Source organism: Melozone crissalis, unplaced genomic scaffold (assembly GCF_028551555.1).
Source record: "Melozone crissalis strain CALT ecotype California unplaced genomic scaffold, PUWL_Pcris_2 ptg000056l_1, whole genome shotgun sequence".
Lineage (NCBI taxonomy): Eukaryota > Metazoa > Chordata > Aves > Passeriformes > Passerellidae > Melozone > Melozone crissalis.
Genome location: NW_026535834.1, coordinates 4,894,910 through 4,915,244, shown reverse-complemented (window position 1 = coordinate 4,915,244; position 20,335 = coordinate 4,894,910). Strand labels below are relative to the sequence as shown.

Sequence of the window (20,335 nt, the reverse complement as noted above, 5' to 3'; positions counted from 1 at the left end):
TGGAATTGTATTACCTGGTTATTATTCCACTGAAGAAGCAGTGGCAGTATTCCAGCTGACAACAATGGAAAGGGGAGCAAGCCTTCAAGTCTCAACTGTGTACAAATGTGATATATTCAGAACCACAGAGATCCTCCATGCTCTGAGCTGATACCTTCTGAATCAATTAAAGTTTCACAAGCACGATTTATTATTAACATCCAGAGCTGCTTGCACAAATCTCTCAGCAGCGTGGTAGAGGAGTGCTCATGAATCAAGAAAATGACTTCCAAGTAGGTGAGGTTATTTACTAGCTAAATCCCTGATCCAGGCATTCTGCCACGGCTAAGTCTGTCCAATAGGATGTGTGCATCCACATCTGAAGCATTTCTGATCTGAAGCATTTTTGTCGTGGTGCCTGGCCAGAGTGGGTTGTGCCATCTGTGGGTGTTGTGCTGAAAAAGGAAAAGGGGGATGGAGGAGAGGGTGAATTGGAAAAGCAGGGTTAGCTGTGCAAGGGACATTATGCCATGTGCAAATCTGTGTGGCAGCAGGGGCAGCGGGAAATGCTCCCTTCAGACTCTCCAAGGACATTCCAGGCAGCCAGCGTGGGCTGTGGCGCTGAGGCTGCCCTGTGCCTCCCTGTCCAGACTCTGTGGCACTTGTGCTGAGAGTCTGAGCTGGTGTGTGACATTTAGCAAGCAGGCTTTGGGTTTTCTCCTCCCTTCTCTGGATCTTGTTACGTTCCTTTTGACATTTACCTGAGCATGAAAATGTAGCAGGGTCCCACGTCCTTGTTGACTCGTGCCTAAAAGCTGAATTAGTGTGCTTTGTATTTCTGTTTGTCAGTGTCTCTTAGCCATAGGTTGAGGAATTGTGTGCTTATCTGTGCTTTGGGGATTTTGACACAATCTTATCAGCTTTGTAACCTTTGACATTTCCTGCACCTTCTCTGTTTTGTTTTTTTTTCCCCATTACTTTATAACCATTCTTCCTAGCTGCAGCTTCCCATTCCAGTATTACTCATATAATTTCTCATACATTTTGAGCAGTAGCTTGAAACTTGATGCCCAAACAGCAGCTTTACAGCCAGAATTTCTACCTTCAGACCCTGTTGAGCACAGAGGGAGCAAAAACCTTGACAGCTGACTCCTGCTTCTAGCGACTCTGTCCAGCCTTGATAAATGAGAAAGCCAAGGAGAAGCTGTGACTGCTGCCAACTGGCCAAGCTCCCAGAGAGACAATCCATGCCCTGGGAAGGTCAGGGGGCAGCACTGCCCAGCCACTCCACCCTTGAGCAGCACAGACCCTGGAGCCAGGGCTGGGTCTGTCAGTCCTGCTCCTTCTGGGGTCTCTTTGGGCCAGGGACAACCCCCACAGGAATTCTTGGTGTCCTTTGTGCTGCTTGGGATGCAGCAAGCCAGGGAGATTCAGGCAGTCAGCTTATGCCTGGCACTGCAGAGTTAATTTTGACCCATGGATGGGTCCTGACCCATGGTAGATTTGACATAGGACTGGTGTAACTCCAGCCTGAGTTAATGTTTTTCCCCCCCCCATCCTTACACAGAGAAAATGCCCAAATAAGCCTTTGTGGCACCATATCTGTTAAATAAATATCATTTATCAGTGACTGAGCCACTTGTAACATAGTTCCCTGTCTGCTGTCAGAAAAGGCAATGCTGAACTGTGCTGCTTCTTGGAACTCATGAGGTTTTGGAAATGAGCCAGAGCAAAGGAAGCCAGCCTTCAAACCCCAAAAGCCACAGGTCATCTGTGGCTTGAGTGGGCTGAAGTTGGATTCATGCGTGGAAAGTCTCCATGTCACAGATTCCCCATCACTCTTTTGATCTTGTGAAATTGCTCTGCTCACTCAAACTGGTAATAGCCCCAGGGGAAGGACAGCTATTTGGGGTGGTAAAATTAATGGGACACTATCTTGCAGCCTGCCCTCTTTACTGCCCCTCATCATCTCCACTCAGAGCTGCCTTGGGGTCCTTCAGGACTGATGGTTTTCCCAAGCCACAGGACAGTCAGAAGTTCCTGCCAGAGCTGTTGGATGCTGCTGCTTCCCAGCATCAGCCTGTGGCATCTCTGGATCCCTGCTGGCCAGGAAGCAAGGCAGCAAATGCCAAATATTGCCAGTAAGCTGCCATTGGAATGGGGACACATGGAAGAGAGAGGATGGTGTCTGGGGGCCTGGCTGTTGCTGTGCATGAGTTAAATGTGGAATGGAGTATTGGGTATTTCACACTCTGTCATGTCTAGAACAGGGCAATTGAAGTCACTGTTTGATTGCCTGAGAGCCTTCCCTAATTTCTCTTCATTTTCTTACAACCAAGCTCATGCTGAAAATCTCCACCTCTTCTCCAGGGAAGCTCCTGATATTTCCAAGTGTCTTTGCTCTGCCTGTGTCTTCCTTGGGTCCTTGCTGTGGTTTGGGGCAGTTCAGGCTGTTCTCCTGTTCCCTGGGGGATGCAGTTAAAAGACAGCTGTCCTTAGCAGAGCTGGGTTATAGAAATAGGCACATCATGGCCAGACAATCCCTATTTCCCTGAAGCCCACAGCATGCAGGGGTGGCTGGAGCCTCTGGGTGTAGCACAGGCACTGCTGGCTCCCAGGCTCTCTCTGGGCTCTGCTGGCACAGCCCTGCACAGCCCTGGCCAAGTGAGTGTCTGTCCCAGTGCTGTTATGTAAGGAGGAATTTCAACATTAATTACCTGTCTTGGCTTTGGGTTTCTTTCTGTCTCTGCTGACACCAGAATGAATCTCAGAAGATTCAGCGTGGCTTCCTCAAACAAAACAAACAAACTTTATTTCACAGGCTTTAGGGTTTGCTGGTTTCTGCCAGGAGCATCCACTCTTCTGGGATGTTTTCCCTTTGTTTCCCTGCCACTGAGGAGGGACAGCAGATTTTCTGGAGATGCTGCTGAGCATAGCTAACATGCTTAAATATTTGAGCTGCAGGGAGGCTGGCACTTCCAGTCAGGCCAATTAAAAGGGAAAAAATTAACATTTCCCTTTGCTCCCAGCCACCTTCCTGCATTCTGAAGGGCTGGAGGAGGGAGGGATGCCTTTAGAGCTGTAAAGGTTGGCTGGGACAGAAGTGTGTGCTGGGCCAGAGGTATCTGTGTGGATCGTGTTCTCCCTAATGGCTTTCCTCGCCCCTTCTGAAGTCATTAATGCTCGTTAAGCCAGGATGGAAACAAACCCAAACAACAACAGTCTACAAAATAATTCCATCACTCCAGACTAGTTCTTTTTTTTCCTCCAGTGAAGCAATTAGTCTCCTGTGATCCCATTTTTAGCCAGGCTGGAAACAAGCAGCCGGACAATAGTGAATTCCTCTTCTGGCAGAGCAGTCATTGGATCTGCTCCCTGATGGGAAAGGTAAGGTGAGCCCCTTGCCTGTCTCTAGGGGAGGAATCTCCCTGCAGAAATCCCTGTGGGCCTTGCTGAAAGCCCTATTTTTGTGCAGCCTCTCCCAGTGAGTCACAGCCTCTGGCTCTCTGGCTACTCTGGGAGCTCTCAGTACCATGGCTTTTCTGCCAGCCCACTGCAGGGTTTAATTCTCTGTGGTTTTGCTCTCATGGGTGTACAGCTCTTCCCACTCACTGGCTGATGATGCCAGTTGTGGCTGCCAGAAAGTCATGAAGTAACTTGTGGTTTATACCGGCAGCAGAGCCATGGAGGACTCGTGTGGAGGTGGGTGAGACTTCCCAGTCTCGCTCTTTGAGTGATACTTGGAGCTTGGAATGGCTCAGCTTGGACCTGGGAATGAATGGCTCAGCTTGGACCTGGGAATGGCTGAGCTTGGTCCTACAGGAATGGCTCAGCTTAGTCCTGGGAATGGCTCAGCTTGGAGCTAGGAATGAATGGCTCAGCTTGGTCTGGGAATGGCTCAGCTTGGTCCTGGGCATGGCTCAGTTTGGTCCTAGGAATGGCTCAGCTTGGACCTGGGAATGAATGGCTCAGCTTGGACCTGGGAATGGCTCAGCCCGTGCTAGGGGACAGTGCTGTGAGCAGTGGAGTGTAATATGAGCAGGGTCAGGCAAAGTGTGGGGTGTGTGATAGGGAAGAGAGGCTGAAGTCACTGAAGCTGCCCAGAGCTGTGGATGCCCCATCCCTGGAAGTGTTCAAGGCCAGGCTGGAGAGGGCTTGGAGCAACCTGCTTCAGGGAAAGATGTCCCTGCTCATGGCAACTGGGTTGGAATGAGATAATCTTTAGGGTTCCTTCTAACCACAGCCACTCTGTGATTCTCCTCTATGATTCCCTGTGTAGCATCACACAGAGCTGTGGGGGGAGCTTGGCCAGAGGCACCCGGGAAATGACTCCATTCCTGTAAGTGCTTGTAACATGAGTAAGGTGAAGTGCTGTCCTGGGGCAGAGCCTGCAGCTGTGCCACACACAGGGCCTTCCTCTTGCCTTTGAGGTTTTTGTAGGGTGTGGGAAGCACTGGGTTCCCCCTCCATGGCTGCAGCACCCTCACTGCCCTGAAAAGCACAGATGGGACAGGGTATGACAGGGCAGGTTCAGCTGAAGAGCACTGTGCTGTGCTGCTGGAGGAGGAGATTAAATCACCACCAAAAGGGATCTTGCTGTCTTTAGGTTCTGAAAAGCAGCCCCAGTGCCACCTTAGCAGCTGGACAGTGCTAAACCCCAACACTTCCCTTTCAGGATGCAGGAAGGCTCTAAGCCCAAATCCCCGTTTTACCTCATGCACACGAGGTAAAAGCCACAGGGTTTCTAGTCAGGTGCCAGGAAAAGCTGCAGCTGCCCAGAAAAGGGCAGCTGAGGACAGAGGGGAGCTCTGCTCGCTGGCTGCTGGGATTAAGAGCAGCTCACAGCGTGTTTGAGTCATGTGTCACCAGCTCTGACTCCTCTGGAATGAAGGTGCTGTATGGGCACCAGGGCTGTGCAGTGCTCCTGCTCCACGTGGAAAGCCAGGGTGGAGAAACACTTGCCAAAGAATTCTGCCAGGCAGGCTCATCTGGGGATGTGCAGAAAAAGTGTTTGTGCCTGATCTCTGCTCTGGGACACAGCCTGCTGCATCCCAGCATCACCCCTGGTGTCAGCTCCATGCCTGGGCAGAGCTGCCCTGGTTGCTGGGGAGGGAGGAGAGGCTGTTGATAAACATTATCATCTTGTTGGATGTTGTCTGGTTTGAGTCATTCCAGCCATGGTGATGGTTGCTGGTGGTGCCAGGAGTGCCAACAGGCAGCAAACCAAATGCCCAAGGGTTGAGTTCCAGGTGGGTGGGATGGCTGTGGGGATGCCAATATGTGCAAAGGAAACTCAGATTCCAAACCTGCAGTGCCAAATTAAGGAGTTGGCTGGAGAGGAAGCAGGGTGGGTTTGCATTTGTATCACTGTGGTGCTTCCCAAGTCACCACAGGGACAATGGGAGGTGGGAAGTGAAGTAACCCAGTGTTCAAAAGCTGATTCCAAATGCTCTTGGACGTAACCTTGATGGGAAGGCAGCTGCTCTGGCATGGTGTGGTTGCTTTCCTGTTAACAGCCCAGGACAAAGCACACTGCAGCACCCACAGCACCACCCCCAAACAGTGAACTGTGCTCTCACAGCCGTGGGATCATCTCAGGAACTGTGGAGTCATTCCTCATGCAAAACCATGAGGAAGTTTGCAAACCATTTGTGAAGTAAAGCATTGTGGAGTCTGTTTGAGAACAGAGATGGAGGACAGGTAAACTGACAAATGATGTCCCCAAAGTGCAGAGGGGACATGGACCATCTGTTGCTCCATGTCTGCAAACCCATCTGGAAAAGTTCCAGGGGTTCATTAGCTTTAATGTGTCAGTTGTGGGGGATGCATTTCAGCATGTTGGGATTGAAATAATGCCCTTTTTATTCCTATTTCTCAGGACAGTACAGTCATTCTGCTTTCCCTGAGCCTCCATGGTTTCCCATTAGTCCTCTATCAATTATTTATTCATGGGAGAGTATCTGAGAGCAGCAGTCCAGTCTGAGAGCAGCAGTACTTGACTCTGGAGATGAGTTTGAAGTACTTGATGGCAGAACCCACTGGAATTAAGAAGTACTTTCCTGCCACAAAATAAAAATGTGGCCTTGTAGGTGGAGAGTGCTTAACTTTGATGAGGACATGAGCTAAAAACCAGTGCACTTTAAATGCCACCTGAGTGTAACTTTAGTGAGGACAGACAAGGAGTTTTTTGAGAATCCCCTTGCCTTCAAGTTGACTAAATATTTTTTTTTGTATTGTGATAGAAAATATGTGTTGTTGTGCAGTTCTGGTCTGTGTTGTAAACATGGGAGGTCTGGGTAGAAAATCTGCAATTCTGAGTTTTGATCTGATGTGGTGTTTCAGCAAGAGGCACACAGGTTTTTGCCTGATGTTTCTTGTCTCCCTAGAGTAGAAATAAGTTTTGGTGAGGATTTGTGGTGTCTTCTTCCTGACCAAAGGGATTTATGAGCAAGACCTATAATTGGAACCTGTGTGAGGCTAGACACACAGCACCCTGGGCATCCTTCTCCATGATCACACGTGTCAGAGGCCAAAGGGACTTGCAGGGACTTGATGTGTGAATGTGCTAAAAATTCAGGGGCTGAGCAGTGTAGAGACTTTCCTCACTCATATCCCATTTCTGTTTTTTTCCTCTATGGGGTCACTGGAGACAGTGCTTATTTGATTTGGTGATGAATTTGTTTGATACATAACAGGAGCAGCTCCTTGTGCCTGGCAGCTGTGTCAGGTGAGCATCACTTGACTCCTGCCCTGGGTTACTGCTGCTTTACTAACAGGAAAACACCTAATTTGGGAACTTTGGTAGCCTTGTCAGCTGGTGAGGCAAATTTAGAGGCTTGGGAAAGCATCAGTGCCCCTGTGCCAGCTGAAGAGGGAGCCCAGACCAGTGAGACTCGAGGGTTGAGTGCTTGATTTGCCATGGGGATAACAGCAGCCAGCATTGTTGGTGGGCAGTTTGGGGTCTGTTTGGTGCTGTGTGGCATTTGGGGTGACACATGGGGTCTGGTGTGTCCCTGCTGGCCTGGCACTAAGGTCACTGTCCCTGGTTCCTGCATGCAGGCAGCCTGGAGGAGTCGGAGTGGGGCTGCAGAGAGCTGAGCATGCCCAGCCAGGAATTGCTCCTGGCTCTGCCCTGCTTATCCAGGATTCTTGGGCTTCACATAGCTCTGGGTGAATCACCTGTAATGAGTGAATAACAGCAGTAATTCACATGAAATGAGAAACTAAATCTTGGGATAATGGCCCATCTTCTAGGCTCCTAGAAAAACTTCTTCCATTTTATATTTAAGTGATTGCTGTGGTCAAAAGCAGAGAGATCAAAAGCCCTGTGTTTGCCTAAAGGTTCCCTGGAGTCTTAGAAAAAAAAGAGCCAATTATATCAGTGATGGTGTCAGTTTATTTTCCTAAGAAACAGCATTTCCTAGGAAATTCATTCATTCATTTATTCCAAGGGGAACCAGGCAGAGCCCCCTCCTGTGCAGCAGTGGGGTGGCTGTGTGCTCTGTGCCCACAATGTGTCACTAGCAGGGAGACTGTTCTTTTGCTCTCTGCATAAAAATTCAGTGCAGATGGTGAGATTCTCAAACCCAGCCATGCTGGCCCAGCACAGATGCTCCCTCAAAAGTTAATAGTAAGTTTGACAATGGAAGTCTACAGGCCAAAGGAAGGTGCTTTTAAAAATCCTGTCTAAAAATACAGTACTTCTACCTTCAGCTTTGTTTATTCCATTATAGAAAGGAGATTAGCACCTGTAGCCTTAGCTTTATAAATCTGGATCTGTAATTCAGAGCCTTAATAAGGTTAAGTAATTTATTTTTTTTTCCTCAGGGAAGGGCCTATTTCAGAATTGAGTAAACTTGACAGGAGTTGGGTTTTTTTCACTGATTTCCCTGGATTTAGAGTCATGCTCAGAGTACAGTGAGCCTTACCTGTATCAGATGAATGTGGAGAAGTCTGCCTGACCAGATTTACAGGTTCCAGGCAGGAGTGTCCTTCCCACAGAGCCCTGCTAGCATTCCCAGTACCAGCACAGGCTGGTTTGCTGCCCAAGCCAGTGCCACAGGCAGTCTGCACACTGATGGATAGGGACACCTTCATTTTTATTTTCTTTGGTATTTCTAGGAGTGAAATATTCCCCCTAAGACTGGGGTGAGGAGGGTGGGTTCCATGGCAGCTGTGGGATGAGCAGGAGAGTCCCTTTGGTGTGGCTGCTGGCTCATTCCCCCAGGGCAGGGTTAGTGGCACACAGTGGGACCTGTCCTGTGTGCTGGGGAAGCAGCACAGGCCAACCCTGATGCTCCCAGGACAGCTTGGAGCCTTCAGCAGCCCTGTGGTGGGCTGTGGGCAGCTGGGGATGACTAATCCTGGGTAACTCTCACTCCATCTTGTAGTGTTGGGGCCATGCTGAGCTGCAGGCACAAACCTGATTTCATTTTAATTTCCGTATCAGGCTTTGAATCAACATTGATCTATTTTTGTCAAAGTGACACAACAGGCTTGTGCTTTTTAACCTCTCCTAGCTCCATCAGTCTCCTGATTCTTGTTGCTGCATTTGGGTCTTGAGTCTGTTGTGTGCCTCCTCTGGAGACTTCAGGCAATGGGATGCACAAAAAGAAACATTGTGGTTGCTGGGGTTTTTTTCTTCTTTTTTTTTTTTCCTTTTCCCTCTTTTTCTGGCAACAGTAAAATGAGAGCTCTGTTGGGAGCAACTCAGCAAGTAATGTTTCAGGGCCAGCAAATTCCAGTGTTGCTGCCCAGTGGGACTGAGGAGTCCATCACAGGACTAGGCTGGCAGCTCATCCAGAGGGAGAGCGTGGCATCCATACCAAAAACTGGACAAGAAGCTTTTTCCATCCACCTCTCCCCTTCCTGCTGTAAATGGGAGGACAAATGCTCTGAGATTCAGTGAAACACTTCAAGTGTAGCTGAGCAGAGTCCCACATAAAAGTGCAGGAAATAATGCATAGATTATATATAAGTATCTATTAAAAAATGCACGCACACCAATTTGGATGTATAAATAAATTATAGGGGTTGTGCCATCTTTGGGATTACTCCAGTGTGGCAACCTCCAGCACGTCTGTGTTTCACCAGTAATGGCTCTGGCTCGTGGCTGCCCCATTTCACACGTCCCCCATGTCTTTTTGCCCTTGTAAAGCTGCCTCTGGACACTGTCATCAGCCCTCTCAGAGCTGCTGTGGGTGCAGTAAAGGGGAAGTTTGTGGGTGTGTCTGACCCCACAGGACTCAGTGAGGTCCCACTGGGTCTGTACCACCAGCCTGGGGGAAGCTCTGTGATCATCTCTGCTGGTGTGCCCAGGGTTTTTAGGCTCTGCCTTTATACTTGAGCTCTACCACTCTTGTTTTAACTGGAGGATGAATCAGCAGCAATGAAATCCTGTGAGTAATTGTGTTAATCTTCCACAGGTGCCCTTCTGAAGTGCCCAGAGGCAGGGGAGGTGGGAGTGCTGGTGCTTCAAACCACCAGAGAGGTCTTGGATGCTGGGTGATGCCATCTCCTGTGCTGGAAGAGAAGGCAGAGCCTTGGGCACTGCTTTGTCTCCAGAGCAGCAGCCTGGGGATGGGCAGGAGAGGGCCAGGGCTCTGATGTGGGCTGGGAGCTGCTCCCAGGGAGCCCCTGCAGGCAGGAGGGGTCAGGCAGATGGACAGCCAGCAGTGCTGGGTGCCAGCCCATCTCTGCCAAAAACCCCATGGTGCTGCCCTAATGCAGGCAGAATGCCTGTAGGAACTTGTGCTTGTGCTTGAAGGGCTGCTTGACTTTAAAATAATAATGACTGAGCACTTCTGGATGCAGTGCTTGCCAGTCTGCTTAGTCTGAACAGCAACAGAGCAAGAATCAGACTTACCCCATGAATGTGCAGTAGTGATACCAAGTGCCTTTGGACATCCTGAAGAGCCTTACCCCATGGGTGTGCAAGGCTGATACCAAGTGCCTTTGGACATCCTGAAGAGCACAGATCAGGTGTAAGGATCTGTCTGGGGTTAATTCCACTCCTGACCTTGCCCTCAGGCACTCCTTGGCCATGTGCTGTGGTGAGAGCTTCCAGCATGTTCCAGTGCTGTGTCTGACCCCGGACCTGAGTCTATATTGCATCAGGCTGTAACATCTTGTGTTGCAAGAGAGGTGGAGCCTGCTTTGGAGGCTGAGTATCCCTAATCCATCACACCTTTATCCCAACACGTGGCTGTAGAGCATTCCCAAAGGTCTGAGTGCCAGCAGGGTGGGTTGGCTGAAGCACAGACAAGGCAGGAGGCTCTTGCATTCTGCCACATTCCCCTCCCAGCTGTCTGAGGAGTCTGCAGGATGTGCTGTGGTGGGATGGGGCTGTAAAAGCCCCAGGAATGGTGCTGGGCTCCTGGCTGGAGCCCTGCTCTTGTGCTGAGGTGGCTGTAGGATGGAGCTTTCCTCTGCCTCCCGTGGCCAGCCAGGATAGGCACCTGTCTACTGCTCAGTGGCCCAGCAATGAGTGTGGATTTCAGTGGAGTTTCACTTATTTGTACCACTTACCCTGAGTCTGAGTTGGATCCTTGAATCATTATATCACATTTCTGCTATTGCTTTGTTGTGAGAAATGAGAAGGTCAGCCTGGAGCCATGGTGGCTGTATTTACAGTCCCTAAACACTGAAGTCTGGTCAGATTTTGAAAACAACTTTTGGCTGTTAGGCCAGTGTAGAAGGGCACTTGCTATGTTTCATTCCTATTTTCTGGTAATTAGGAATTACAAATATCTGGAGAGATCTTCCCCTCATTTCTGTCGTGTGACACTGCACTGCAGGTTGCGGTTTGCTGTAGCCAGGCTGTCTGTGTGGCTGGCAGTGGTCTGGGTGGGTTTCACCTCAGGGGTTGTTTGGAAACCAAAATAAATATTTTCTTTACCCAAAGGAATGTTTTTCAAGGAAACAAAGAGTTGAAGTTATGTTTTGAGTCCCTGTGTATTTTGACATTATTTTGTGTAGTGCTGGGGATGGATGGAGACTGAATCCCATGGGATTTTGGGAATTGTGCTGGGAAGCTGCAGGTGTGTAAAGCAACACTTTCCATCTCAGCCTGCCATGCCCTCACAGTGGTGTTTGTAAATGCCTACACACTGTTTATATGCTGGGTAACAGCAGTGTCCTACCTCTTTTTATTTGGCAACAAAACTCAGGATTTCAACTCTTTTTCTCCAGCTTGGTGCAGCTTGATCCTTTTCTGATCTCAGCTTTGTGGCTCCCTTTATCAAAGGCCAGTACGCTGGTGTTTCATTTGTGATTTCAGTGCTTCCTCCTGCCCTAATGATGTGCCTAAGCAAATACCAGCAGCTCAGCCTGGGTTTTTATGCCTTAGCTCTGGTAGAATATGTTGCAGGTGTCAGTTCAGCCTGTGTTTACTGCTGCCACTCAGCTCTACCACTGCCTAGGACATGCTTCCTTGGGGCTGTGAGAGTGTGAGGTTCTGGTTATAAAAGCTTTCCTGATCATAGAAATAATGTTTGGTTGTTATTAGAAAAATGTGGATGATGTGATCCATTTTCTGTGAAGGAATTTATAAGCAAGTTCTCTACAACCCAAGACTTACAGTAGAAACTGCCTTAATTCCAAAATCTTGGCATAAAATCTTGGGGACAAAATATGAAGATCCCTAGTCCAAAGCTGGTGGGAATAGATGCATGAAAATAATTATTTTCTTTGAGTTTCGTAACTGAGTCTCCAAGATGAAAAGAAAGAAAATCATTTTATGGATCCAAAATAAATGCTAAGGCTTTTTAAAAGCAATTATGTATATTTTATTTTTTTTTGCAAGTCAAGACAGCACTGGTTTCAGGTAAAAGGAAGTATTTTAGTTTGGATGTTGCTTATGAATGCAGAGGAAAATGGGAAACATTATCAGCTTCACAGGAGTATTTAGGGCTTTACATAAAACTGAGACCTCCATCTGTTCTCCTCTTTATTTAATCAAAGTATAGGTTTAAATCTCTTTTCCACTGTATGTGGAGCAAAGCCTCCAACTTGAAAACTACTGCCTTTGCCTTAACTGTCTTACCAACTGTCCTATTCTGCAGGTTGTACATCTTTCATTCTCCTCTGTTGAAGTTGGTTCATTAAAAAAAATTACAATGTTTTTGGAGCAGGAGTTGGAAATGTATATTACTTTGGCTACCAGAGCAAGCAATAGAAATGCATTTTTCTGCATTGTGATGGAGATTGCAGTATTTTTGTGAAGTAAAATGACTTCAGCAGAAGAGGTGGAGAAAAATTAAAATCTCATCCCTGCTTGCAAGGGAACTTGAATGCACATTTGCTCACCCAAAAGTGTTTCCAAGGAGTGTCTAAAGCGAAAGTTTTCCCTTCAGAAAAGCCAAAATCACTCATTTAGCTAATTTCAGGTTTGAGGATTTTGTTTTTCATTGTGTATTTTTTGAAAACCATTTGGCTGGAGTTCCATGTTAGCCACGCTTACCTTTGTGGCTGGCAGCATTTGCATTGAGATGGGAGCACCAGGCTTTAATGAGCTTTAAACTGGACCTTTGAGATCAGCAAACCTGGGATAACCTTGAGGGGAGGCAGGAAGCCAGTGTCTGCCACCCTTTCACCTCTGGATCCTTACTACATGTACAGCCTTTACCAAAACAGGGTGATGAAACCAAAATAAGGAAAAAAACTCCCCAAACTTCATCCTTTCAAATACAGTTTCTACATCAGGAGTGAGATGGCAGGTACGTGTATCACACACATTCCCTGGCAAAAGTCCGTGGTGCAGGGAAATTGCATTTGACAGATGCTTGGGAAAAGGACCAGATCATCTGCAATTGTAATTTTGGGTTTTTTACAAACGTCAGACTCGAGCAGCAGATGTGCAAAGAACACCTCTCCCAGTGAGTGACACTGAAGCAGCTCATTTTGTCATTTCTTCTGGGTCTAGACTAAACAAGGCCATTAAGCCACGGTGCCATAGCTGAGGGTGAGGACAAAGACAGCCTTTTCTGAGTCAGGATGAAGCCTGTTTTCCAGGGAAGCTTTGCCAGTGAGAGGCAGAACCTCAGCTGGACCTTAGAAACGCAGCCTCAGAAAACCTCTGTGCCGTTACTGCTTCCTGGAACTGCTAAAAATATTGGATGGAAAATGCAAGTATTAAGGAAATGAGGTAGATTTGGCCTTTCTGAGCTGGATGGCTTCCAGTTTCATCAGCTTCCCGGAATCCTTGCTGTGAAAATGAAGAGCTCCTTGTAAATCTCGGAGAACTGTCAGTGTTTTTCCTCTCATGTGGCCATGCTGGCTTATGGGGAGACCTGTCAGCAGCAAGCAGTGAGTTCAGCGCTCACAACTGCTGGGATGGCTTGGGACAGATGCTCAAACCACAGCTTTCCCAGGGATTTATCATATAGGACAGCCAGAGAGAGCAGGCTCCAGAGGAGCCCGTGGCTGAGGCTACCGCTGTGCTGGCCCACAAGACCTCTGAGAAGGAAGGGTAGGATGATCTCCTGTCACCTTGCTGAGCAGAGAGCATTGAGCAGCCTTCTGTGGTCATGGGAGGTCCTCTTCTGAAAGTATCTGCACGTAGCCAAGGGCCTGAGCAAGTGAGAGCCAGAGCAACGTCACATTACAGGTTATGTGAAAATAGAAAATGCGAGTGTTGGGTTTCACACTGCTGGACAGGAGTCAGGAGGAGACAACAGACACTGTTAATGGGTTTAACGTGCAGTGTGGAGGAGCCAAGGGCTGGAGCTCTGCCTCGTGTGGTTAGAGCTACCCAGAGAGAGGCAGACAGTTTAAATTTAATGGTAATTACAGAGCCTCTCTGGGACGACACAGCCAGCACAGCGCTGTCACACCTGCAGGGCTCCTGCCATCTCAGAGCTGGGGTGAGCATGGTGCCCTGTGCAGCTAACAGGGGTTTGGGACATCTGCAGCATGTCCTTGGGGCAGAGGTGATGTGGTGAGCAGAGCTGGCCCAGCCTGTAGCTGTCTCTTGCCTCTGCTCTCCCACATTTGGGACTGTGTTTCTGCTGGCTCACATGTAAGGATGGTGTGTTTTGAGGTATGCCCAAAGTGTTCCAGGACGTGGTGGATGTTTCAGGGAACAGAAGGAGGTTTGCTAGGATCTCCAAGCAAGTTCACCAAAATTCCCCTTCCAGCTGTATCTTTAGGGGTGCACCACAACAGTCAGCACTGCCCAGGACAGAGAAGGTGTTTGCTGCATTTAAACCCAAGCCAAGAATAAACTGTCCATTTCAGCCACATCATGGCAGATTCCTGAAAACAAGGCCTGCCTTCATGCTTGGAGGGCTTCCTTGCCCTGCCAGGAACCACAGGGAAGAGCAACAGGAGCTTTGGCTGTAAACTGCTGCTGAAGATGGGCTGTCGTGGGCAACCACGCACAAACCTCTCCCTGTGCTCCCCTAAAGCCTTTCCAGGACAAGCCTTTGCCCACATGCCTCAGCCATCATTTGTGATTCTCAGAAGGGAAAAAATAAGTGTGTCCTGCTGAGAATCCCGCCCAGAGCAAACACTGCAGCCTGAAACAGGCATGGGCACTGTCCTTGGCATCCAGATTTCACTGGGCAGCTCCTGTGCCTGCTGGGAAGGGCAGCAGTGTTGCAGAAGGGTTTTTGCTGGCTTGTGCTGCCAAGGCATCCTAAAGTTCAAGAGAGAGGATGTGTGATCTTGTGATTAAGATCCTTCAGGAAGCTGGTGTTCAGCCTTGTCTCTGGGGGATGCTGGGCAAATTTCTTAACTCTTATCCTTTGCTTTCCCATTCATTCAAAAGAGCTAAGAATACTTTTCCTTATCTCTTCAGCAGAGGATGTGGCTCTGATTGTCTTACACAATGTGTCCTTGATCTTTCCAGTGCAGCTCAGGGAGGGCTGTCTGGAGTCCCTTGGGCTGTGGAAATGCCAGTGCACAGCAGAGCCATCAACCCCCTGACTGTCACTTCAGGATCATAGATGGGGCATGAACAGGATCAAGCTGGATTCAGATTTCAGCTCAACCACTGGTTTTTATATTGATGTGGAGATGTCACCACTGCTGTTACCACCCTTCCTAGGGAAATAGATATCCAACCAAAGGGCAAAATGGATCTAGAGCCAACATGAAGGGGTTCTGAGACCCTAGAATGTATTTAGTTTTTGACCATGATGTGGGCATCAGCATGACTTTGAAGGTGGCTTTGTCAAGCCACCCCATCACAGTGCTGCTATGATGGCTCTGGGCAGCTCTTGGCCCAACACCTGAGACAGTTCAAAAAATGAGCTGTGACCTGTTTGTGCTGCCATCAGAGCTCCTCTCCTGCATCTGCAGTGCTGCCTGCAGCGCGTCTGGCAGCTGCAAAGCAGAGGTGCAGTGAGCTGCTGTATTTTCAGGCAGACATTGCCTAAGCTGCAGATGACTCTGTGGTGTTCCTGACAGTGCTTCTGGCTGCAGGTTGTTCCCTTGGGCAATCTCAGGGTCAGGCAAGCTGATAAGCTTTGTTGGGGCTCTGTCATTTTGGCAGCTCTGCTTTCCATGAGGAGCTCCCAGGCTGTTAGAGGGGATGTACTGGGAAAAGTGTCCCCCTGCAGCTTGTTGGGCTGCAGGTCTCTTGTGACAGTGACAAGGAGGTCCCCACTCCAGTGAGGGCTATGAGGGATGTTCACGGCTTATGTCAGTGCACAGCTGGAGTTGATACAGCTGGGAGGACTTCAGGAGTTTGCCTCTTGATGGAGGCATCCTGTGCTGCCTGAAGATTCCCCCTGCCCATGTGGTGTCATGTCAGTAGGGAGTTCCTTCTCTTCTCAGCTTGGATGATGCTCCAGATGGGGTTTATCAGTCAGGCTGATAACAAGGAGATCTGGGACTGAAGCTCCAAGGAGAGCAGGGAAGGTGCTTGCCCTGTGCAGAGGCCTTGCTGGGCTCCCCAGCCCCAGTTTCTGCTCCAGTGCAGCTTTGCTGAATCAGAGGGCAGCCTGTGTGCAGCATTGTGCTGCATCATAGCACCCTTACACAATCTGACAGCTCTGCAACCTCTGCTCCAGTGATTCCCTGAGCTAAGTGCGCAGGAGCCCTGCCAGCCAGGTTTGTGGTGTGTTTGGAAACCCATGTGGGCAAACTCCTGCGGCACCTGCCCACATTAAATGGCACTGGCTTCTTCCTCCCTCCCTTTTGTAAGAGATGAAGCAAAAGAAAACCTCTCCTGCATGACTTAATTTTTTTATGATGATGAGGGTGCCCAGGTTGCAGGTTGAGCTTCTGAGGCCTGGGATGGTGCCTGCATCTGTGTGGGGCTGCTCCAAGCACACAGTGACTCTGAATATTCTCATTTTAGGGACTTGAAGCTGGACAACGTGCTGTTGGACTACGAGGGGCACTGCAAGCTGGCAGACTTTGGAATGTGCAAAGAGGGCATTCGTGATGGCATCACCACAGCCACCTTCTGTGGCACTCCAGACTACATTGCTCCAGAGGTAAGGAAACCTTTCCTTGGTCAGGAAAATGGGCACCATGGGAAAAGTGTAGGTTAGCATGGAACTGCCAGTGTCTTTGGCTTTGCCTTGTTTAATTGCTGAGCTCCAGGTTTCCTCCTTAGATGTATTATCAGCCCATTGTGTAGTAAAGCATGAGTAAATCTTCAGGTTGCTGTATGCACCAAAATAAGCCTGTATTTTTCTCTAGAAAATATGAGGTGAAAAATGGAAATACAGCTGCTAAAATCTTGAGAGGCACATACAGATGCTGTCCCAGCTTAGTTTGAAAGAAGATTGAATTCTCCTTCATTCCACAGTTCCTTTTTCTACCTCCTCACACTCCCTGTCATTCCCCAATCTCGCTACAAACTTAATAAACACCTCTTTAAGGAGCAGCTGCCCTCCAGATGCTGCCAGATGTTCCAACAAGGTTTCACATCCTTCAACACAATTGAGTTTCTGTCTGTGGTTGATGTTTGCACCATTCCCCCACACTCACACTGTTCCCCTCTCCATAGAGCCGTGCAGCAGGAGCCAGGTTGGTGTTTTCTTCCCAAGGGCAAGGGGGAGGCGATGTCAGCTCACACACGTGGCTGCTCAGCAGGCTTTGCTGGAGTGCCCCTTCTCCTCCAGCTCAGCCCCAGCACCATTCTAAGGCCTTGCTTCCCAGGTGACCCAGCCAAGGTAATTCAGCCCTCTGTGTGCCTTTGTGCTGATCTGGGGGTTCCCAGAGTGAGATCACCTCATGTTCCTGGACATCCTAACAGAGAGCGCTGTTAGCGAGACCCTCTGCGTTACCATTTCCAAACACTTCTCCCCTGCTCTGATGTGAAGCTCCAGGGTTGGTGTTTCTTTCCCCCTGTGCTGCAGATCCTGCAGGAGATGCTGTATGGCCCTGATGTGGACTGGTGGGCCATGGGGGTGCTGCTGTACGAGATGCTGTGCGGCCACGCGCCCTTCGAGGCCGAGAACGAGGACGATCTCTTCGAGGCCATTCTCAACGATGAAGTTGTCTACCCAACGTGGCTGCAGCAGGATGCAGTGGCCATCCTCAAAGCAGTGAGTTCCTTTGGCTCTTTGCTCTCTGTCCTAGCTTTTTCCAGCCTAATTCCAGCAAAAGAGAGCGGGGCCAGGGTATTGGCACGTAGGAATGGCGTGAGATCCTGACCCTGACCCTCCTCTTATCTGGGAGTGAAGGGTAAACAGAAAGAACATCCTGCCACACTTAGGTGTGTTTGCACAGTTATATGGTTTAGTAGCCAACTTGGCAAGCAGAGTGTGAGCCTGTCTGTGTGTCTGGGCATTCCCCTGCTTGCTTAATGATTGACAGTGTGTGGTCATCTCCCAGAACAGAAGCAGCAGGTAAATACGGGGTTTAATCAGTAGCAACCATATGGCCAAGAAGTGAAGGCTTGCTGATAATCCTCTCTGGTAATGCCAGCATCCCCCAGGGTTGCTGCCTATCTGCATGCAAAGACAGGGGTTTGATTTTTGTGTGTTTGGGAGGAAAAGAAACAGCAAAAAGTTTGAGGAGAGATGTTGCTGGTGACACTCTGTCCTTGTCCTGCCATGTATTCCCAACTTTTTCCAGGAGTTCTTTTATCCACATGCCTCACATCTTAGCCCGTGACATGGGAATTAAGCTTTTAAGATTTTGGGCTCTGTGTGAGTCTAATGCACTGGAACTGCCTGGGCTTTTCTATAAGGAATCCAAAGATGATTTATGACATGAGTGTTAAACTATGAACCGGGAGACCTAACTTGACTGTTTTGCTACTGACTTCTTCCTGGCCCTCATCACATCACCAGATATCTCTAAGAACCTTTTAAAAAGAGAAGGATCAAAGTATTCCCTTTTCTGGAGGAAGCACTGTGGACAAAGATGCATTTAAGAGTGGATACCAGTAAATATTATGGTAACAGAGGATCTAAGAAATAATAGGATAAGGTAGTAATTTACAGGAACTCATGGAGCACTGTCTCAGAGAAATGAGGTAGTCAGTGATGGGACCATTTGAGGGAAAGATAAGAGTTTTTAGTTGCAAAAATGTGGAAATTTCCTGCCGAAGGGTTTCTGTTGTATGTGAGTGAAGCAACTGCTTCCTGTAGCTGAAAATACATCTGATAAATTTCACCAAAGTCAACTGACAATAAAATCCACTCCTGGAGGAGTAAGAGGAGCTTTGAAATCACAGGTTGTGCTCAGAATTGATTGATTGTGATGCTGGAGGCCCTCTTGGGTTTTGGAAATAACTCGCTCCGTATTTTAAATATAAACATGAACTTCAGACTCATTGCAGCTTCTGGAGCAGTGTTTATGTGGTTGAGCTGGAACTCTAAGTACCTCTTAAGTACCAATTCCTCTTCTGCAGTGACAAGTACTAGAGGAGTGGATTTGTTGCAGGTATATTGCATAATTATGAGACAGAAGTAAATTGTGGTCGTGTAGATGCTTGTCATAACAGGAATCTCAGGGTGTAATAAAATATGATTTGTGTTTTAGCCTCTTGATGAAATGAGTGTTTTCCTCATGCTGATAGGGCCTCCCAGGAACAGCCAGTGCAAGCTGCAGCCACCCCAGGCTGCTCTAGTTTGTGTTCAGAGCCCAGATTTTAACAGCTTAAGGTCCCTTCTGTGATTAATAGACAAGGAGCTTGATGAGGGGCACTGGAGGAAAAAGGCCAGAATTGAGCAGGGAGCTGGGAATTCAAATAGAAAGCAATGAGCATCTCCAAAACCCAGTCAGCTCAGTGACTGCTGGTTCCTTGCCTGAAAAACAGCCTCCTCTCCAGCCCCTCTGCTTGTCTGCTGTGTTATGTGCTGGTGACAAACAAATGGAATCAAAGCTGCCTCTCTGAAATGCACATGCACTGCTCAAGAGAAGCACTGCACTGTGTCTGCTCTGGGGAAAAAGGCTGAATTTTGGGGCATTCACCACAAGTCTTGGGGCTAACTTGGGAATTGACCACGGAGATGTTCACTGGGCCTTCAGCTCCTCGGTGTTTCTGCTGCCTGGAGGTGATTGCTGCATCTTATTTCACCAATTTCAGCACTGGTGATAGCTGCCTGCAGGCTGAATTTCTGCAGCTTCACAGGAGCTGTTTTTGGGCCAAGAGCTGTTCACTGGAAGAGCTCCTTCTTTCCTCCTTTCCTTCTTACACTGAGTTCTAAAGAAGCATCAGAGCATGTTGGCTGTAATGGGAAGGAAACATCCTGTCAAGAGATTGTCTGGGGCTCTCGATTAAGATGGAAACCACACACACAAACACTTTGATTTCTTTTGAATGATAACAAATATTATCAGTGCTGAGGCATTACAATTTTTATTATATTTTTGATAATGTTTGGTCAGTATTTTTAGGAGTTAGTATAACACAGAGTGGTAAACCTGGGGTTTTTTTGAGAAAGACAGTAAATTTTCTAGCTACTAAATATGTAGATTTTCTTTTATACACACTTTTGATGCTAATATTTCTCTTAGATGCAGCATTATGACTAAACGAGCATCTTCTAATTGCTATTTTGTTTTTCTCCAACAAAACATGCACTTGAGCTCTCTGATTTAGAGCAGCTGTGACAGTGCTTTGTAACCATGATGCTAAGAGCTCTGGAAAATCAGCATCCAGCTACTTCAGTGACATAAATGATTGTAAGTAATTACATGGCATGGGAAGCCCGTGGAAGATCAGGGAATTAAACCTGGATTCTCTTGTATTGCAGGCTAAGGCCTTAGTAGCCTTAATAACTGGATTATCCCCTCACTAAAAGTTCTGCTCTCTAACCTTGAACAGGACTAGTGAGAATTCTCTGAGTTTGAAGGGTGCAAAGCTCTGAAATGAAAATCAGATTGTTGGGTGTACTTGGGTACAGGTGCTTAGAGATGCTCTACAAATAGATATATCTAGGTTTAGAAA

The 20,335-nt window shown here is 48.1% G+C and overlaps 1 protein-coding gene across 1 annotated transcript in view; it reads left to right on the top strand.

The window, feature by feature from the left end:
- The window catches only part of PRKCH (protein kinase C eta), a 113,178-nt gene that overhangs the window by 77,781 nt on the left and 15,062 nt on the right, over positions 1-20,335 (top strand). The window contains exons 11-12 of the mRNA XM_054286683.1: positions 16,283-16,421; positions 17,292-17,480. Coding sequence (XP_054142658.1) covers positions 16,283-16,421; positions 17,292-17,480 — 328 coding nt within the window. The remainder of the gene's footprint in view (positions 1-16,282; positions 16,422-17,291; positions 17,481-20,335) is intronic.